Raw genomic sequence first — 18,529 nt, forward strand, 5'->3', positions numbered from 1 at the left:
GTGCACCACTGCCACCTAGTGCCAGAGAGCGGACGCATCTCCAACGCGGCAGCAGTCGTTTGAAATCCTTGTCGCGCGGTCACTCCCTTGTCAAAATCGCTTTTTTACAAAAATTCCACTGCTTTGCCTGTCGCAAAACCCTTAATCAGGTTGCGCTCATGCTAGTAATCTGTCTGGTCCTGGCTTGTGGCGAAGGGTGGCCTGTATGACATCAGTCTACCCCAAGAGAGCAGTAAGCAAGGCACAAAGGAAAAAACAGGCCAGCGTGCCTCCCTCCCAACCTAATCAAAACCATTCATTCTCCACAGACAGCAAGGCCTGCAGCGCCAGGCTGGGACTTCTCAGCACCCGTAGGACAGAAGCGAGAAGACGTTGCTGGTACAAGGACTCTTGAGCTTCGACCTCTGCAGTCAACACAACAGATGATCATATCATAAACGCAGTTCGCAACCACTGGACCAAGGGGGCTCGCTGTTCCCTTACAAATGAGGGAACAGCAGCCCTTTTTTTTGTTATTCATATAAAGCGGGCCTTAACTGCCATCAACACTCATCATAGTGATTAAGCACTTTTTTCCCCGAGCAGAACGCACCTCTGTCTAAGTGATGGTAACAATTATGGCCACCTCGCCGACAGACATTCCTGACTCTGAGGCCAACAACGTGGGGCTTCACATTTCCTCATTCCTTTCCTTTGAGTTATGCATCAGGAGTTTTATGAGGAGAAAATTAGATGTAAAAAAAAGAGAAAGAAGCCAATTTCAAGATTTTATTACAAATGGCCTCCTGCAGACAGTGTCCAGTGTCTTCATGCTCAAGAGTCTGGTGTTTGATTGGCAGTTCCTGCCCTTTCATAGGGTCACACTCTTACTTTGGCACAGGAGAGAAACTGGCGGGGGGGTAAACTGCACCTCTATGGCACGTTCATTTAGTTCTCCTTGTTGGGGGAAAAGACAACAGTGCCAGTAGGATACTTCTGTGGTGTACAGCTCCACTGCAGTGTTGGCATGTGATGCATGCTAACCCCCCTCCCAAAAAAAACAAAAAACACCCCACAGACCGGCACAAGGAACTGAATTAACAAACTGGTCAAACTAGTCAAATATTTGACTTGGAGCTGTAATGCATTTTATTTTGAGGTGCTGTGTGATGATTTACCTTCTACATGAAAAATGTTTGCACAGATATTCTGTACATCTGTATTATATTTTAGAAATGTACACATGGATTCTAGTTATCAAGGCTTTGCTACATCGTATCCAATAAGAGGTTTACAAGAAGTTCCTTTTCTCTGTTGAAGTATGGAAATGTTTAGACATTTTGACCACTTCTTAGCTTCCTGTGCAGAAGTTAAAATGTGTTGGGTCTGATCTTAATACCTAATTAAATTACGTGAAGGAAAACAGAAATGAACATGAGACTGTAAAGCAATTTAGTTTATATTGTTTGGTTTACAAAAATGACCATATACCGTACACAATTTCCTCCCACAATCGGTATAAACGAAAATGTGACTTTCATTCAGTGACAATGTACAACTAGATGTATTTACAGCGCAAGCCATCATACACATGACATAAAATGCAAATAAGCATCCGTTCTGTCACACTGCACACTACTGGCAGCCACTACAGTCAAAGAGGTAGCTTCCATGGTTAGACGACGCATCCCATTTTGATTAGACGTATCCTATACAAATAATTTACAACACACTCAAACAGAGACACACATTAACACAATGTCTTGACAGATGCACACAAAAATTTGGAATTTGTCAGTTAAAATAAATGTCTCCAATTTTTTTTAAACATCTGTTTGGAAGAGCTTATTTGCCAAACACGAGGACATATCTAAAGTTGAGCTAAGAGGCAAACGGAAAAGGCAGAAGGAAAATCTTGCGATTCTGTATCAAAGCAAAGCGACAAAAATATGGAAAGGTGTCTGCTTCTGAAATTCCTGACCATATACACAGGTGTGTGTGCAGATTTTCACGCCATCATTCATTAGGGCTAACGATCCTTCCGTGTCTTTCCAACAAAACCCCTGAAACAGCTCAACAGCTTCACGCTCAGTGTCAAATATGCACGTGGAACGCTGAAAAACGTCAACACGCATGTTCTTTGGATCAGTGATGGTGGTGGACAAGGATGTTAACAAGCACAACGAGAGTATTTACACCACCCTGATAGAAAATGTTCCCTAAAGCTCTTTGGGGATAGGAAATGTCATCGGAAATGTAATGCCGTCCGGCATGTGTTAAATTTGACCAGCATAGTACCTCAAATAATGAACATTTTAAAATCAATTTACAACTAGAAATTAGTCTTCTCCTTACATTTCTGTTAATAAATTAGAGCAGGCCTTGTACATGCCAGGGCATTACTGAGGTTAAACCAATGACTGTCTGAACCGAGAGATGCCAATCAGCTCTGTGCTGATGCTGGCTTCCATAAATTCACTCAGAAGGCTTTGTTTGAGGAAGACAAGAATTCTTCAGCAGTCGAATTGAAGGATGGGCCAACCAGTCTGGGAATAGCCGCTGAACAAAATTTGTTGCTAAACATTAGCATAAGGTCAGAGAAAGGAACGGCAGTATTAGTTCAGACTCACTGTGCTGAAGACCACTCTCTGCAGTTATACATTACATTACATATCCATAATGAAATCTCTTAATAGGGACTTGAATGCTGCTACTCTGAGGTGAATCCCGTGGTCACTGAGGTCAATGTTACTGGGAATGACAATGGCAGAAAACAAAATCAACAATAAAAAAAAAAAAGAGACATGGCACATTTAGGCCTGCTTGTTAAAAAATGCCTTTGCAAATGAGTGTTTTGCAAAGTCGTGATTTCTAGAGAAGCAAAAGGCAGAGGCACTAGCAGTTGGTCTGCAGTCTGCTTTAGAGGAATGAGAGGACAACTCTGCAGTCACACAAATGGCTGACTGAATGCAAAGATTAAAGGAAGAAAGCAAATCCAGTCCTTTGCTTACAAATATTTGGCTCAGTGAAGTTTTTTCTATAATTGTCAGTTTTCCTTTTATTTATTCATTTATTTCTTTAATTATTCATTCATTAATTGAGGGGTCAGCGTCTGTATGCACAGAAACACACATTTGCACATGTGAGTTTTGGAAGAAAAAGTGCTTCCTGACCGGTTGCGTGTCCCCTGGCTCCAGGGGCTTGGGTCAGACTGCCCACTGACTTCCCTACATACCATGCTCCTGCACACCCTACCTGCTGCAGTAGTGCACCGGTGGAGGGCGCGAGTGTGCGTGTGTGTGGGGGAGAGGGGTGGAGGTGGTGTGGGTGTGGGTGGCGGAAGAGCTCGGCCTCAGTCTTTGCCGCGAGGGATGTTGTAGGCATAGTGCACTAAAGGCAGCCCGCGACTCTGGCAGAAGCAGGCGCGGCCGCATGCCTGAACCTGCTCGGAGCTGTCCGACACGAAGGAGTCCACCTCGTCGGCGTACTCGGACTGGACCGACAGGGTGCCCAGTAGGCTGTCGGCCCAGTAGGCCCCGGAGTCCAGGCACGGGGCGTCGCTGACGGCCAGCGCCGGGCAGCTGTGTGACTTGACAAAATGTCTGCAGGCAGAGGAGGAGGAGGAGGAGGAGGACGAAGATGTTCTGGCGAGGAGGGCAGCCTCGCAGTGCTCACACACCCCGCCGCTCAGCTGCGTGTACATGCCGCACTCAAAGCCCAGCTCGGCCGACGATGAGTCTCCGCCTTCTTCCGTCCCGGCCACGGGTCCGGTGCCGATGTCAACTGCTTTGCCACCTCTTGGACCACAACTCCTGCTGCCCCTGGCCTGCCCTCTTAGGCGGAGCCAGTCATGACGGAAGGCGGGGCTGAAACAGACGTACAGCACCGGGTTCAGGCAAGCAGACAGGGGGAAGAAGATCAGCGTGACCGACTTCGCCATCTCGGGCCCGCCCACTGCACTCCCGGCACCGGCCAGCAGGGGGGCGAAGGAGAACGCCGCCACAGGGCAGAAGAAGATGCAGTTGGTGAAAATGAGCCAGGCCACGTGGCGGACGGAGCCGGCCTGCTCTGGGTCTGCCAGCTGGGCCCGGCCCAGCCTGCAGTACAGGCGCGTGTACACCACGGCGCTCAGCAGGTACGCCAGCGTGTTGAGCAAGACCAGAGCCACCGTCACCCCTAGCCCGGGCCCGGGCCCGCCGGAGAAGGGCAGACAGAGCGGCGACCCTGTATCCGCCCCGTGGTACAGGCTGAGGCAGGCCGCCCCCACGGCCAGGCCTCCCAGCAGTGCGGCGGCCGAGCCGAAACTCCTGCGCCACTCCCTCCGCTCGCTGCCGGCCCTCAGTGCACCCGCCTTGCCCAGCAGGGCCCTGACGGCCAGGCTCCGCTCCACGGCTGCCAGCGGCAACAGCAGCGCCGCCCACTCCGACGAGAAGATGGCCAGAACGGCCAGCGCCCGGCACCCGGCGCCTGTCTCCCAACGCACGCCAAAGCTTGAGAAGGAACCCCAGGTGGCCGCGTCCAGCGCGGCCAGCGCAGTCACGTACAGCCCCGTCAGCAGGTTGGAGCAGGCCAGCAGCGCCACCAGCAGCCTGGCCGGCGAGAGCCGTGAGCCGCGTGGACACAAGGTGGTGGCCAGCACCAGGCAGTTGAAGAGCAGCGACGCCAGACAGATGAACCAGACGGTCAGGCGTATCATCCAGCTGCCCAGAAGGTGAGTGCAAGGCTTAAACGCCCCTGCGTGAGGGAAAGAGGCGCTCTGTTAGCCACTAAAGGCAGCAGATAAGGAGTTCACGCAGTTAAAGGTTAAAGGTTGAAGGATTAAAAAGTTAAAGGGTTAAATCAGCAGAAGCTGAGGTAGTGCGTTTTAGCGGTAATGGCCTGTTGTCTACCTGGGGATGGAGAACAGTGCACAACGAGGGGGACCCTCTCCATCTCCGCATCTCCACCTACATACAACACGCACAGGAGGGAAAGACAACTTAGAACAACGGCGCTGCTCACAGGTGCATTCTGGTACGTCAACAGCATAAAGGACCCGCTGTTATACAGAACCACAGACGTGTCCACGGCACACGCAGACGAATGCAGAGCTGTTCACTGGGAAATAACAGGTTGAGAGAGTGACGGTTTGGATGGTTCGTGTCTGAGGCATCTCATACCGACGGCTTTCGTCCGGTCGTCCCTTTCAGAGGAACTCGGTGTGCTGTCACAGGCCATGAAAGCACAGCACTGATATGCATACGGTACCGATATAGACCTGCGCACACACACACACACACACACACACACAGAGGGAGCACTGAACTAAAATAGACTGGGCTGGGTCTGAACTGAAATTGTAAAGCTTGAGGAAGAGAAGTTGCCTTCTGGTGAGGGCAGAAATCTTCAGGCATTATTCAAACGAACTGAACTGGGGTACAGATGACGCCACAGAGGATCTGTAAACTGGCTGCGCCCCAAGCCCGGCCTCACCTCAGCTTGGGCAGGCTCTTGGCACTCAGGCTGCTCCTCATAGCCGGGTTGCCCGTCAGCTTCAGTTGGCTCAGGGCGCTTAGTCCAGCTGTGGGCACGCTGGCCAAACTGTTGGCACTCAGGTCCCTGGCACAACAAGGCAGCGGAGATGCCCACACAGACACACAGCGACATGTTGGCTAGCCACACACCACCATTTGTGCAATTTACACATGAAAAGCATATCGCAGGGAGAATTACAAGCCCAGTGAATCCGGGGCATGGTGGAGACAGTACTGGTGTAACAGGTTCTGCCCAGACAAAGCTGATTTTTTGCCCACTGTACGCTAAGTGGCAAGTGATGAAAAGTTAAGGTTTTTACAGCGGACTTACAGGTTTGTCAGCGCGCTGAGAGAGAGGAAGGCATCGTGGTAGATGAACCGCAGCTGGTTTCTGCTCAGGTCTCTACGGAGGGTTGAAAGGGGCAGGAGTTAAGCAGACACACCGGCACATGTCGCAGGGGTGGTGGAACAATTGAGGGATCTGTTTACCAGCCACTCCCTTAACACGCACACAAACGCTGAATAAACATGGTATGCAAATGAGCACGCTTACAGCACTCGGAGGCTGGTCAGGCCCTGAAAGGTGTGGTGGTCTATCTGTTGAATGTTGTTGTGTTGCAGCGTTCTACAGAGACACACACACACACACAGCACAGAAATTAAGCTGCTGCACTAGAAAAACTATAAGACTATGGCGATAATAATAACAATATTAATAAAGATAATTTTAATCGTAATAATATAAGATGTGATAGAAAGATGCTTACATGTCCTGTAGCCTCATGCAGCCCTGAAATGATGGCAGCTCTTCAATCTCATTGTAGGATAGATCCCTGAGGACACACACACAGATACATGCACACACACACACAGTTACAATATATTTAATATCTTGCATTAGCCACAATTACCTATAATTCTTTATTAGACTTTATCGGAAAATGATCATTCATACAAATGAAATAAACTGTGTGTGTACGTGTGTGCTCATGTGTTTGTGTCTCTGTGTGTGTGCGCGTGTCTGTGTCTGTACGTGCGCGCGTGTGTGTGCGTGCGTGTGTGTGCGTGTATGTGTGTGTGAGTGTGTGTGTGAGTGTGTGTGTGTGTGCGTGTGTGTGTGTGCGCGTTTGTGTGTGTGCGCGCATGTGTGTGTGTGTGTGTGTGTGTGTGTGTGTGTGTGTATGTGCGTGCGTGTGTGTGTGTGTGAGTGTGTATGTGTGTGTGTGTGTGTGAGTGTGTATGTGTGTGTGTGTGTGTGTGTGTGTGAGTGTGTGTGAGTGTCCTCCTCTCCTCTGGGAGGTCATTAGAACTGAGTTTAAATGCCTGCCCAGCTCCTCCTGCTGCAGAGCACACTGCACCCTGGACCATTAGTGGGAGGTGCTTGACTGACACTGTGTGTGTGTGTGTGTGTGTGTGTGTGTGTGCGCGTGTGTTGGTATATGCAGGTGTGCACTCTGGCCACACCTAGCTTCCTTAAAACAGTATTTCATCAAAATATCTCATTTACACTAGTAAATCTAATTTACACAAGTAAAAACTGTTTAAGCCTAACAATTAGCATGCAGTAAACTGCCTACTGAAATGTCCACACCTGCTTCAGACAGAGACAGACTTGCATTAGAGCTTTTGAAACATTTTCAGTATATTTGAACACTGCCACAATAAAACCAACACTCTTAATTTTGGCAACTGACAGCATGATTGGAAAATGTCACACCTTGCCTAGCTACCACAACTAAGCCATGACACTACCTCCACCAACTTTCATTACCTGAGATTTTTCTTTCTCTTCAGTCTTTCCATTTTCTGTTGCTGATGTGGTTCTTTACAGACAGACCCCAACTTTTCAAGGTTGTTTTGCTTCCGCTAGATACAAGTGTTTGGAAGGTGGAAGTGTTGAGTGGACCGTGAATTGAGTGGTGTGCTGTGTCCGAAACTGAACACTAACCTTTAAATGACTTTAATGAGCAGAGTCTGTGTGTCTTATTGAGGTTATTATTGCAATACTAAAAAAGCCATAATTCTTTAAAAAAGTCCTGCCCCTTTTGTTGTAGCTATAGCACTATACACACACCATATAGTTTTACCGGACATAAAGCATTCACTTGCTGAGGGCTGTTCTTTCAATATATACCTGTGTGTGTGTTATAAATGGAATGCAGCCACTGTTACAGGGCTTTTTCAGTGACATTTATATGGATTGCTTGGGGTTCTGACTGACACATAATTTAGGTGTTTTCTTCAGTTTGACAGAAGCACTTGATCATTGTGGTGATCCGTTTATGACACTACAGTACTAAACACGGGCTAGGCAGACCGTGTACTAACCAATACTAAACCCGTGCTAGGCAGACCGTGTACTAAACAGTACTAAACACAGGCTATGCAGGCCATATACTAAATAGTACCAAACACGGGCTAGGCAGACCATGTACTAAACAGTATTAAACCCAGGCTAGGTAGACCATGTACTAAACAGTACTAAGCCTGGGCTAGGCAGACCACGTACTAAATAGTACTAAACCTGGGCTAGGCAGACCATGTACTAAATAGTACTAAACCTGGGCTAGGCAGACCGTGTACTAGCTAGTACTAAACACATGCTGTGTAGACCATGTACTAAACAGTACTAAACCTGGGCTAGGCAGACCGTGTACTAAACAGTACTAAACCCGGGCTAGGCAGACCGTGTACTAAACGGTACTAAACCTGGCATATGTAGACCATGTACTAAACAGTACTAAACATGTGCTAGTTAGACCATGTACTAAACAGTACTCAACGTGGGCTAGGTAGACCATGTACTAAACAGTACTAAACACGTGCTAGGTAGACCATGCATGGATGCACTCATGTATGAAACTGTTTCCTAATGTTTCAGTAAAGGTAGATTTGTTTGTTAAATCATTAGGGGAGAGTGATGTTTGCGATCCATATGAGTGAGTGCGTGCACACACACACACACACACACACACACACACACACACACACACACACACACACACATACATACACATACACACACACACAAAACTACATAGAGGAAGTGTAACTCACAGTGTCCGGAGTACAGACAGATCCTCGCACATATCGGCAGGTATAACTCGGATCTTAGTGCCTGTTAAGGTGCTGAGAAATAAACAAAACTATCTTCAAATTTCTCATCAGGATGATGGATTGCACACACACACACACAATCAGTCAGACTCCCACCACTTGAACACCACCAGTTTCACATTTCTCATTATTCACAGGTTACCGCCCCTGGTTTAGAATGCACTGCATTATGTTATGGCACACGGCACGCTGTAAACTTTATGTCCTCGTATAGCCTTAATGCAAATTCACTCAATTACATCGTAACATATTAGGCTTTGTAAGGACTCACAGACTCTCAAGGTTCCCTGTTCCAGTCAGGCTGGGGAAGTCCTGCACCATATTGGCACCCCGAAGCATCCTAAACCACACACACACACACACACACACACACACACACACACACACACACACACATATAGACAGACATATAAACATCCACACAAAGGCACATGCAATACAAACAGCACCGAGAGGATGATGGGAAAAAATCCTTAAAAAAGGATGCTTAAAAAAATCATTTGGAAGGAGAAATGACTCATCGCCTAAGGTGACCGGTGGGAGGGGGGAGAAGGAACAGAAAGGTTCACAGAGCGGCAGCTCACAGAGCGTGCAGATCAGACAGGTTCTGGAAGGCAGATCTCCCAACGAAGGAGAGTGGGTTGTCATAGAGATGGCTGCGGACACAGAGACAGAGACGGTGTATGAAAATTCATGGATTTGGCTCTGCGGAATATTCATAAATAAACAATGCTTCGGACATTTTATAGCGGCGTGTGAATGTACTTACATCGTGCGTAGCAGTGGATTCTTAAGAAAAGCCCCCTCTGGTATGATGGCTATGTTATTACTATGAAATCCACTGTAAAATAAGAGGATGACAATGTTACGGTGACCGTACGATAACAAAAAGCACGAGTTAATCTCTCTGAGACTCATAACTGGAGAAGACCGCTTGTTTGGATGGATTTACTTATCAGTGCTCCAGAGAGCAATGGCATTGCTCCAATCGCAATACCATTTCCCAACAGTAGATGGCACTCTGACTCACAACTGGACCACCGAAAGGAATACATGCAAAGACCTGAATTTTGAAAAGCAGCAGTACATGGTTGTATAAATGTGCCCAAAAGGAAAGGAAAAGGAATCTGCCTCACTGCCCATCCACATTAAGGCTTGCTGAGAGAAGTGCTGTGACAATGACGTGAGTGTGAATGAATTATATTATATTATATATGAATTATATCATTGTTTGTCATATTCTAAACCTAGGAAGTTGTGTTTTGGTGAAGAAAATGGGAAAGTTGATACTCACGGGTGAAAAGGCTGTCTGATGATTAAATGCCCACCGTAAAGGCTTGGTAAAATGGGAGTGCACTGTAGAATTAATGTTGGATGTAGCTGAGGCCGTTTAAACTAATAAAAGGTTTCTAGTCTTTTTAACATGCTGGATACCATTAGGTGACATGTTATGACTTACTGACAATATGCCTGAATCTATATGTATAAGCGTTCATTCTCCAGAAGGCCCAAAGCAGTGGTACTCCATGGACGTGTACCCTTGGACACGCCACACACTGCACATTTCAGTGTTTTACCATTAATGCATGCCTCACCTCAACAGCTAATTAACAAGCCCTTCATGACATTAAATTAAATCAGGGGTATGTAGAAGCATAGAGAATACACACACACACACAAAGTGCAGTGGTTACTCCAGGAGCAAGATATGTGAAACACTGCTCTACAGAGTCTTTTTTCCTGCACCCTTTCTTTCATACTGATTGACAGGTTGGATAGGAGTGGGAGGGGCATGTGCACCTGGCCTGGTTAAACTCACACCTGGTTCACACTTCTGTTTCGTTTTCTTTTGTCTCTTGACAGAAGGAGGCAGAGAAAATCTGATTTCCTTTGATCTATCAGGTAATGGGCCTAACCACTCACCTTCCTAACTTCCTCCAAAATCACACGGAGGGAGGAGAGAGAAAGAGAGCGAGAGAGAGAGAGCGAGAGAGAGAGAGAGAGAGAAATGGGGGGGACAATAAAGAGTGCTGCCAATACTTACAGCTCTTTTAGCTTGGGTAAAGTCTGGATGGCCTCTGGGAAGCTTTTCAAGTTGTTAAAGTTGAGGTCTCTGAAAAGGGGAAGAAAAGTGTAATTATATAATCTGAGAAAAGCTAAGCCTACTGCTGGTGTTGTCCACCCACCGCACCGGGCGCAGCGGCCGCTTGGCTGTCTGGTCTAATTGTAAATCATCAGGAAGGGTCCCCATAAGCCCACTGTTTAACCCCCAGCTTCACCGCTGCATCCTGAGGTCGCGTGCCGGTGGCGCCCAGGCCCACAGACGGCCGGCAGCTCTGGGTTTGGTTGGAGGGCTGGCAGCTCCCCTAGCAGAGACACGTCCGCTTTGTTTCAGGGGGGGCTCTTCGCTACGGTCTCTACTGGCGCAACGCAGCTTTGTCGAAATCAGTGCAACCGCGCAGCGTCCCGACGCCTTACGATTTTGGACTCCTGAATGGCTCTGTATGGCTCAGTAAGGTGTTTGTGCTTTGTGAAGCGCTCGGCCAGTGTAGCATGCATCAGAGGCACTGCAGCAAAGAGTCCATAACCACACAATTACAGGGTCACATCTAAGAGTTCGGATTGGATTGTGGGTGGAATTAATTTAAACAGACTTTATCCCGTTCATGGAGGACAGTTACTAATCCATGGCTGGGTTTGGCTCGTCTCAAAGGACACGACGCAGTTTGCCAGCCACGTATGTGCCCTCCTGTCTAGCACAGGATTTAGTGGAAGACATCGGTTCAGCTCCTCACTCTGTTTGTTGTTTGTCTTAGCTGCCACTCGATACTCTCCAACATCTATGCCCCCGTCCTGAGTCGCTGCCCTCCCCCCGAGGGACAGAGGACGTTGGCGTGTCCGCTTCCTGTCCTAATTGCGGCCAGAGTAAATAAAGCCAAGTCAGTGATAGCTATCTGCCTTCCTCTTCTCCTCGCCTCTTTCTCCACACGCTGAGGAGGAGAGAGAGAGAGAGAGAGAGAGAGAGAGAGAGAGAGATGTGTGGCAGGAGAAGAGGCCCAGCAGGGGGCTTTAAACAGGCTTCCTATGTTCTTCATTAGCAGTGTCCACGTCTCACGTTAATGAGCAGACAGCCCTTCAGCTCCATGGCTTCTCCCAGAAGACACGAGCCACTGAGACTAGGGGGGACGGGGGGCCCTCTCTCCTCTGCTCGCAGGAGGACGCAGCCACTGTGACAGGGAGGGAATCCGATGCCAGCGGCTACGTGCTAGGGTAACTAAACTCTGGATCAATGTAAACATACTTTTTGCCTCATATACACAGAACTAGTAGCATGAAGAGAAACATACACAAATGACGGCCTATTGGCTCATTTGAAGTAAACTGAAAGGGACACGGTGCTTTTAAAAAGGACAATAAATCATAGTGAAATAGAGTCCAATGAGTGCTTGGCACTCTGGAAAAGCCTCAGTACATATTTAGAAAGCTACGCTTACTGAGTCTCTGATTGGTCGGGACTCCACCATGGGTTATAACCTTCTCAGGCCTGCCTGTAGAGGGTGCCAGAGCAGCAGCAGCAAAATGACTATGAGCCTTTCAACAGCTTTAGTCTGGTTTTGTGGATTACCCAAACCCCCCCCCCGCCCCCCCCCCCCCAAAAAAAAGAGAATAACTCACAGAGTCTCTAAGTTGTCCAGGCCACTGAAGCAGTTCTTCCCCATCTCTTGGATCCTGTTATTGTGCAGGTGTCTGGAAGACAAGGCAGAGTGGGCGCTCATCATTCAGGGGTCATGGTAGCCCTTCCTCTCCCACCTAATTCACATTAATGTCCGACATGGAGCTGCAAACCACCAGAGTCCACAAGCATGGAGCACAACGGACGCATTCATCCAGGATTTATGGCCTTTGAGATGGCTGTTGTCCAGTCATTTAAAAAGATGCGCGGCTCAGCTCAGTGTTCGGGCGGTCTCCGCGCGGAGATCTCATCAGCGCTAGCTGGCGCGTGTGTGTCTGTTTGCTCAACCTACTTAACGGATTAATTGGCCTCCACTCCTTAGGCAAATATTTTCCAGCAGCAGGAATGTAATTGGTAAATCAGACCCAAGGAGAATCTTCCAGAGCGAGAGGGAGAAGACAGAGAGAGAACCAGACCCGAGGCTTTTACTTCAGATTGTCGAGACGCTGGGGTGCATTTTGCATTCTCCCTTTCCTCCTGAGAGTATGTGTGTTTGAGTGTGTGTGCGTGCGAGTGCGTGCGTGTTTGGGTGTGTATGGGTGTTTTGCAAGCAACTCAAGCTCCCTGTTTGTGCAGTAGGCTGATGGATTTGGCTGACGTGTCGTGTGATAAAGGCCACACAGACGGGGACTCAGGACTGGTGACAGCGAGGTGGAGGACGGCAGTTCTAGCACAGCTCAGATATCTACTTCTGTGTTTACGCAGGTTTTCAGTCATTCAAGCTATCCAGCTAGTACTTGTGTCCTCAAGTCCCAGCTGGTACTTGTGTATAATGTTGAGGGTGTTCCATCGCCCATCCTAGATGCTTCAGTTGCGTGCATGTGTGTGTGTTCGTGCGTGTGTGTGTGTGTGTGTGTGTGTGTGTGTGTGAGTGTGTGTGTTCGTGCGTGTGTGTGTGTGTGTGTGAGTGTGTGTGTGTGTGAGTGTGTGTGTGGGGGGGTATCAATGACCCACAATTACGATTTCACGAAACCCCACCTGATGGCCCGTTAGGGGCAAAAGCCACCATTCTGTAAACATAGAGAGCCACTCACAGCACGACGAGGCCGGAGAGGTTGGCGAAAGCACCGTCGGGCACGTGGCTGATGCGGTTGAGCGCCAGCGTCAGAGCCTGCAGGTTGCCCTGGTGTTGTAGTGGCCCCACGGGCACCTCAGTCAGGTTGTTGTCGTCCAGCCAGAGGTGGCGCAGCTGCTGCAGACTGTCGAAGCTGCCCTCGGGCACCGTCGTGATGTGGTTGGCATCCAAGCGTCTGCACGGGGGGGGGGGGAACAGAGAAAAAATGAGGGGCGGGGAAGAGAGAGAGAGAGAGAGAGAGAGAGAGCGAGAGATACAGAGAGGTGGATGTTTTGACTTGTGTAATGTTCATAAATCTGCACGTTAATCACCAGTGTTGTCTGTGGACAGATTTACACCTGCTGTGCAAACCTTCGGAGTTCATTTTACACCAGTGCCTCTACTGTGCCTCTGTGTGTGTGTATAAGGAATCAAACATTGGAGGAAAATATACCAAACACAGTACAGTACTGTAGTACACTCACACACCCACGTGCACTCTCCCTTCTCCCACCTACCCTTTCACAGGCCCAATGGATACGCCACCGGGCGAGGTATGCACGTTCAGAACAGCCCTGCGAGTGTGTGCTGTCGGCTAGGTGCTAAGACTGTTTAACACTCTGCCACCTAGCACAGAGGTGTCCAATAAAATGCAGAGCATTTCAATGAGCTCAGTGACCCAGCCTGCCTCACCACCCACCTACAGAGAGCCCAGGTGGGTTCAGGGGCCCCGGCACCGGGCTTGCTAAACAAGGGTCACACCTCACCAGGCCCCTACAAGGGTGTGGGGCCAAAACACACCGAGTCCTGTCAAAACCTTCAGGCGTTTAAAAAGATCTGAGTGGCTACAGGCACATTTACCAGCAGATGGTCTGTATGCTTTGTGAGCTAAGCAGAGAGGAATGTGTTCAGAGGTAGGGAACGTGTTGAAGGCGGCAGCCCCGTGGAGTATTTCACACTGCCGATTACTCCTTTAGCACAGGACACGCAGTGAAAGGGAGCACACGCCCAAGCGACCGTTGCCGGCCACGTCTCTTGCCCGGCGGTGTCTGGGCGGGCCCGGCCACGCGGGACGTGAGAGATGCGGTCCAGCTGCTGCTGAAGACAAAGTGAGGCTTTTACGCACCAGCCACGGTGACCCGAGCTTGGCCCCGCTCTCTCAGCATGGGTACTCCGCTCTCCTGCCACGGGGGAGGAGGGGGTGGGTGGGGGTGGGATGGAGGCTGACAGCCTGTTCGTGAATTGCAGAGCACGATCAAGCTCGGAAGATCACGGAGCTCGAGCAGGAAAAAAAAAAACCAAGCCCTGTTCAGAGTTGCAGTCCCAATGACATCTTCCCTCCAGAGCACACCCACAGGTGAATAAACATCCATGCACACACAGACCACATTAACAGACATTAATAAACAGACAAACACACACGCTTTTGTGAAAGCTGTCACTGGGATTTCCCCATATAACTATGTAAATATTACGGCTATGCTGCTATGACTAGTAATAAACCCTAACCACAACCACAGCAACCAAAAAGGAAATCTTTTGTCTTGTTTTTAAAAGATCTATGAAAGATCTACATTTTGTACATGAGGACCAACCACACACACACACAAACACACACACACACACACACAGTGTAAGTATATGCAACACTCTGGACTGGAAAAATATACGATAGTCAAACCGTATATTTGCCATGTCTGATACATGTGGCTGCCCCCTGCAAAGTATTCTGGGAAAGGAGAACCTAAAGCAGCACTGGCATACATGAAAGGAGGCATGTGCACTTGTCAACCATGGTGCGTGTGCGTGTGTGCGTGTGTGTGTGTGTGTGTATGTTCAGTAATCATTCACAGGACCTCTCCAGCTCTGACCATGCAACACCTGCTCTGGACACACACTCCACCTCGTGGTGTTTCCCGCAGCACCCAGCACACCTCAGCATGCCTAGCATGGCGAAGGCTTCTGCAGGGGGGGTGGGATTCTCCCTCAACTCCAGCAGGCGGGGGGATTACTCGAGGAATAAATGACTCCCTGCCTGATCTGTGTGGCTCTAGTCAAGAGGACATGCAGTCAGCTCCAGCTGAAGGCAGTATGTGTACAATGTACAGATACAGACATGCCCTGTGCTCTCTCTTTAGCACACAAACACACACACACACACACTTATACTCATACACGCACACACACGCACATATACTCACATGCACACGCAGACACGTACTCACACAGTCATACACAGTCACATGCACTCACACAATTTCACATGTACATTTACACACACACACACACACACACACACACACACACAAACATATTACAAACATAGTTTTATAAAACCACAGGTATATTCCATTTAAACCATCTAACTTTACATTGTCTGCTGCAATAATGGCTAACACTTTAGCTGTCACTGACATTAAAGACTTTTATTTATAAGCTGTCTGTAACAGGCAATAACTCACCAAATGACCTCACCTATAATTAACTCTTTGTCGCAGTATTGACTTTTAGGGCAACAAATCCTTCGGCAAATCATCGTTTCAAACCACAGGACTTGAGCGATGATTCTAACGTTTAGACGGGTATGAAAGCAGGACCGAAGTTTACGAAGGCGTCAGTGCCAAAAACATCAACTGTGTCCCAATTGTTCCAAAAACCTTTTACAAAATTACTGCAAACCCTCTCCAGTGAGAATGACTGAGAGGGAGAAACACAGAGAGAGAGAGAGAGAGAGAAAAGAGACACAGAGAGAGAGAGAGAGAGAGAGAGAGAAAAGAGACACAAAGAGAGAGAGAGAGAAGAGACACAGAGAGAGAGAGAGAGAGAGAGAGAGAGAGAGAGACAGATAGAGAGACAAAGTTAAACGGTCCACTTTCTGTAAAAAAAGTAAGCTCCATTTAAACCAACCTTCACATTCTCTGTGTGAGAAGTCTTAACACAACAGCTGATACTCTCATCAGAGATGTTATTTCTTTATAAGCCATCTATTACGGAGTTAATAACACACTAAACGACCTGAGGTATAATTAACTCCTTGTAAATGGCCTGAGGTGTAATTAACTCCTTATTACGTGATTGACTTCAAGGCCCTCCAGTCCAGCACACGAGCGTGCCGCTGCAGGCTGTGGAGCACAGTGCAGGCGGCGGCCAGGTCTCGCTGCAGTCCTGCGACTTGGGCATGATGGAGGGAGAGAGCAAGAACGAAAGAGAGGAAGAGAGAGAGAGAGAGAGGGAGCGGGAGAGAGTGGGGCACTGGAATCATGCAGTGTGCTGGGTTTTTCCGTTCTCTGAGCCACGCTGATGACACTGTAAAGACTAAAAGGAACCTTGTGGCCCTCTCAATAATGCAACCTGCTCACATTCAAGAGAGACTGCCCCGCTCTCTCTCTCTCTCTGTTTCTCATACTCTCTTTCCTTCTCTCTCAAACTCTAAAGGCCTTGACTCGTGTGTCTTTCTCCTTCCAAGCCACCTACTCCCTGTCGGTCTTACAGGACAGAAGGCATGTTGACTGATAGGCTGACCGTGCCAGAGCGCATTACAGCAGGTCCAGAGTGGTGACCCCAGATGCTTCTTTTGTAAAATAAATCAATAAATACTTTCAAAAATAACAGAAGGGGGGAGGAGGCGTCTGCCGAGCTGATAACGGCTATAAGCTGCTCTTTCCAAACACACAGCTGGACCAGCTCTCACACACACACACACACACACACACACACACACACACACACACACACACACACCTACTTCAGTAAAGTGGTAATTACCCATTCCACATATAGATATAAGGAATGCACTTTTTAATACGGTATGTTAGATATGTGTTACGTATACTGTGTATGTATATGTGTGTTCATGTGTGTATGTGTGTATACATGTGTGTGTAACTTACAAAGACTGCAGAGCGTGAAGGTTCTTGAGGGCAGCACTAGGAACAGTCTTCAGCTGGTTATTCTGAAGCATGCTGGGAAAAGATCAAAGCATAGCTGCCATTATAACTGTCCAGCGCGCCATGGTTTAAAAAAGGATTACTCAGCTAGTCAGTGGTAAGTTGATTAACTTGTAGGGACACTTGATCAGAAAACATGACACAAAATTGAATCTTTTGCCATATAAAACGTACAAACCTACAGAAAATGTACCACAATGAGTTGAATAATACAATTGAATAGCACAATTCATAAAAGTTTATTTTGGTTTTTGTTGTTTATTTTTTGTTTTTAATTTATCATGATGCGCATTTTACACAAATAATTATGTACAGCACAAAGCATCAAAGACTAGGCTAAGAAAATGTGCATGTGTCTGACAGAGAGAGAGAGAGAGAGAAAGAGAAAGAGAGAGAGATGAGCTAATCACACACTCCCATCTTTCTTCCCTCCTGCTGGAAGCACTGGAGGGCCACAGACCGATGGCACACATCGTGCTCCCTCAGCCAGAGCCCACTAATGGATTCAAGGCAGCGCGGGTAGCTCCAGAACGGCTCTGTTCCGAACAGCGCTTCCACCCACATCCTGCTGCATTCTTTCAGCTGATTAATTCAGGTGGCTGCGTTGGGTGGAAGGCCGTGACAGAGACCGCCTCTCTGGAGTCGGCCGGAGGTTAATGGTCGTCCGCAGCAAGCCTGTAGGCTCTGTTTCTGTGCTTCCACAGTACAGGGGCTGATTCCCATGGTAATTAATTGGTTAAGATGCCAGCTGCTAGTCATTAGTACTGACTACTGAGCTACATACCATCTCCCGTTCTAACCAAACAGCCTCAGGACACGGTGTTGTAGCTACCCTGGTCTTTAGAACTCGGTCTTCCATAATGATCGCCCAGGGACCTCGGATGCTAATGTAGGTCAAAGTGACAGTGGAATAACCAATTAACATCCTTGTGGAGCTGAAGATTTTCTTGTCATAGATGATAGAGTCCAGTTCATTGCTACAGAAGCAAGTTCGTCTACAGGGTGTTTTCAGGCAGAGAAGCTTGCAGGGGGTTGGGCAGCCTCGAATGTGGTGTAAGTGGGAGCTGGTTCTGGATCAGCCCTGGGGGGTAGGGGGTGGGGGTTGGGGAGATTATGAATAGGGTGCACGGGCAGTCCATGGAGGGAACAGGAAGCCGGAGGGAGCGCCAGGGTGAAGCATGCCACC

At 48.3% G+C, this 18,529-nt stretch overlaps 1 protein-coding gene across 2 annotated transcripts in view; it reads right to left on the reverse strand.

Annotated features, from left to right (window-relative positions):
- Window positions 1-1,420: 1,420 nt before the first annotated feature.
- lgr4 (leucine-rich repeat containing G protein-coupled receptor 4) overlaps window positions 1,421-18,529 on the reverse strand; it is a 41,998-nt gene continuing 24,889 nt past the window's right edge. Inside the window, exons 1-16 of one of the 2 annotated variants that reach the window (XM_035521081.1) lie at window positions 18,128-18,340; window positions 17,287-17,358; window positions 13,377-13,592; window positions 12,285-12,356; window positions 10,654-10,722; window positions 9,379-9,450; window positions 9,194-9,265; window positions 8,881-8,949; window positions 8,550-8,621; window positions 6,260-6,325; window positions 6,046-6,117; window positions 5,824-5,895; window positions 5,452-5,577; window positions 5,139-5,236; window positions 4,869-4,925; window positions 1,421-4,713 (exon numbers count right to left, since the gene is read on the reverse strand). In XM_035521081.1, coding sequence (XP_035376974.1) covers window positions 3,332-4,713; window positions 4,869-4,925; window positions 5,139-5,236; window positions 5,452-5,577; window positions 5,824-5,895; window positions 6,046-6,117; window positions 6,260-6,325; window positions 8,550-8,621; window positions 8,881-8,949; window positions 9,194-9,265; window positions 9,379-9,450; window positions 10,654-10,722; window positions 12,285-12,356; window positions 13,377-13,592; window positions 17,287-17,357 — 2,586 coding nt within the window. In that variant the 5' untranslated portion in view covers window position 17,358; window positions 18,128-18,340 and the 3' untranslated portion in view covers window positions 1,421-3,331. Of the gene's footprint in view, window positions 4,714-4,868; window positions 4,926-5,138; window positions 5,237-5,451; window positions 5,578-5,823; window positions 5,896-6,045; window positions 6,118-6,259; window positions 6,326-8,549; window positions 8,622-8,880; window positions 8,950-9,193; window positions 9,266-9,378; window positions 9,451-10,653; window positions 10,723-12,284; window positions 12,357-13,376; window positions 13,593-17,286; window positions 17,359-18,127; window positions 18,341-18,529 lie in introns of those variants that run through there. The other variant, XM_035521080.1, reaches the window with a different exon arrangement.

Source organism: Electrophorus electricus, chromosome 21 (assembly GCF_013358815.1).
Source record: "Electrophorus electricus isolate fEleEle1 chromosome 21, fEleEle1.pri, whole genome shotgun sequence".
NCBI lineage: Eukaryota > Metazoa > Chordata > Actinopteri > Gymnotiformes > Gymnotidae > Electrophorus > Electrophorus electricus.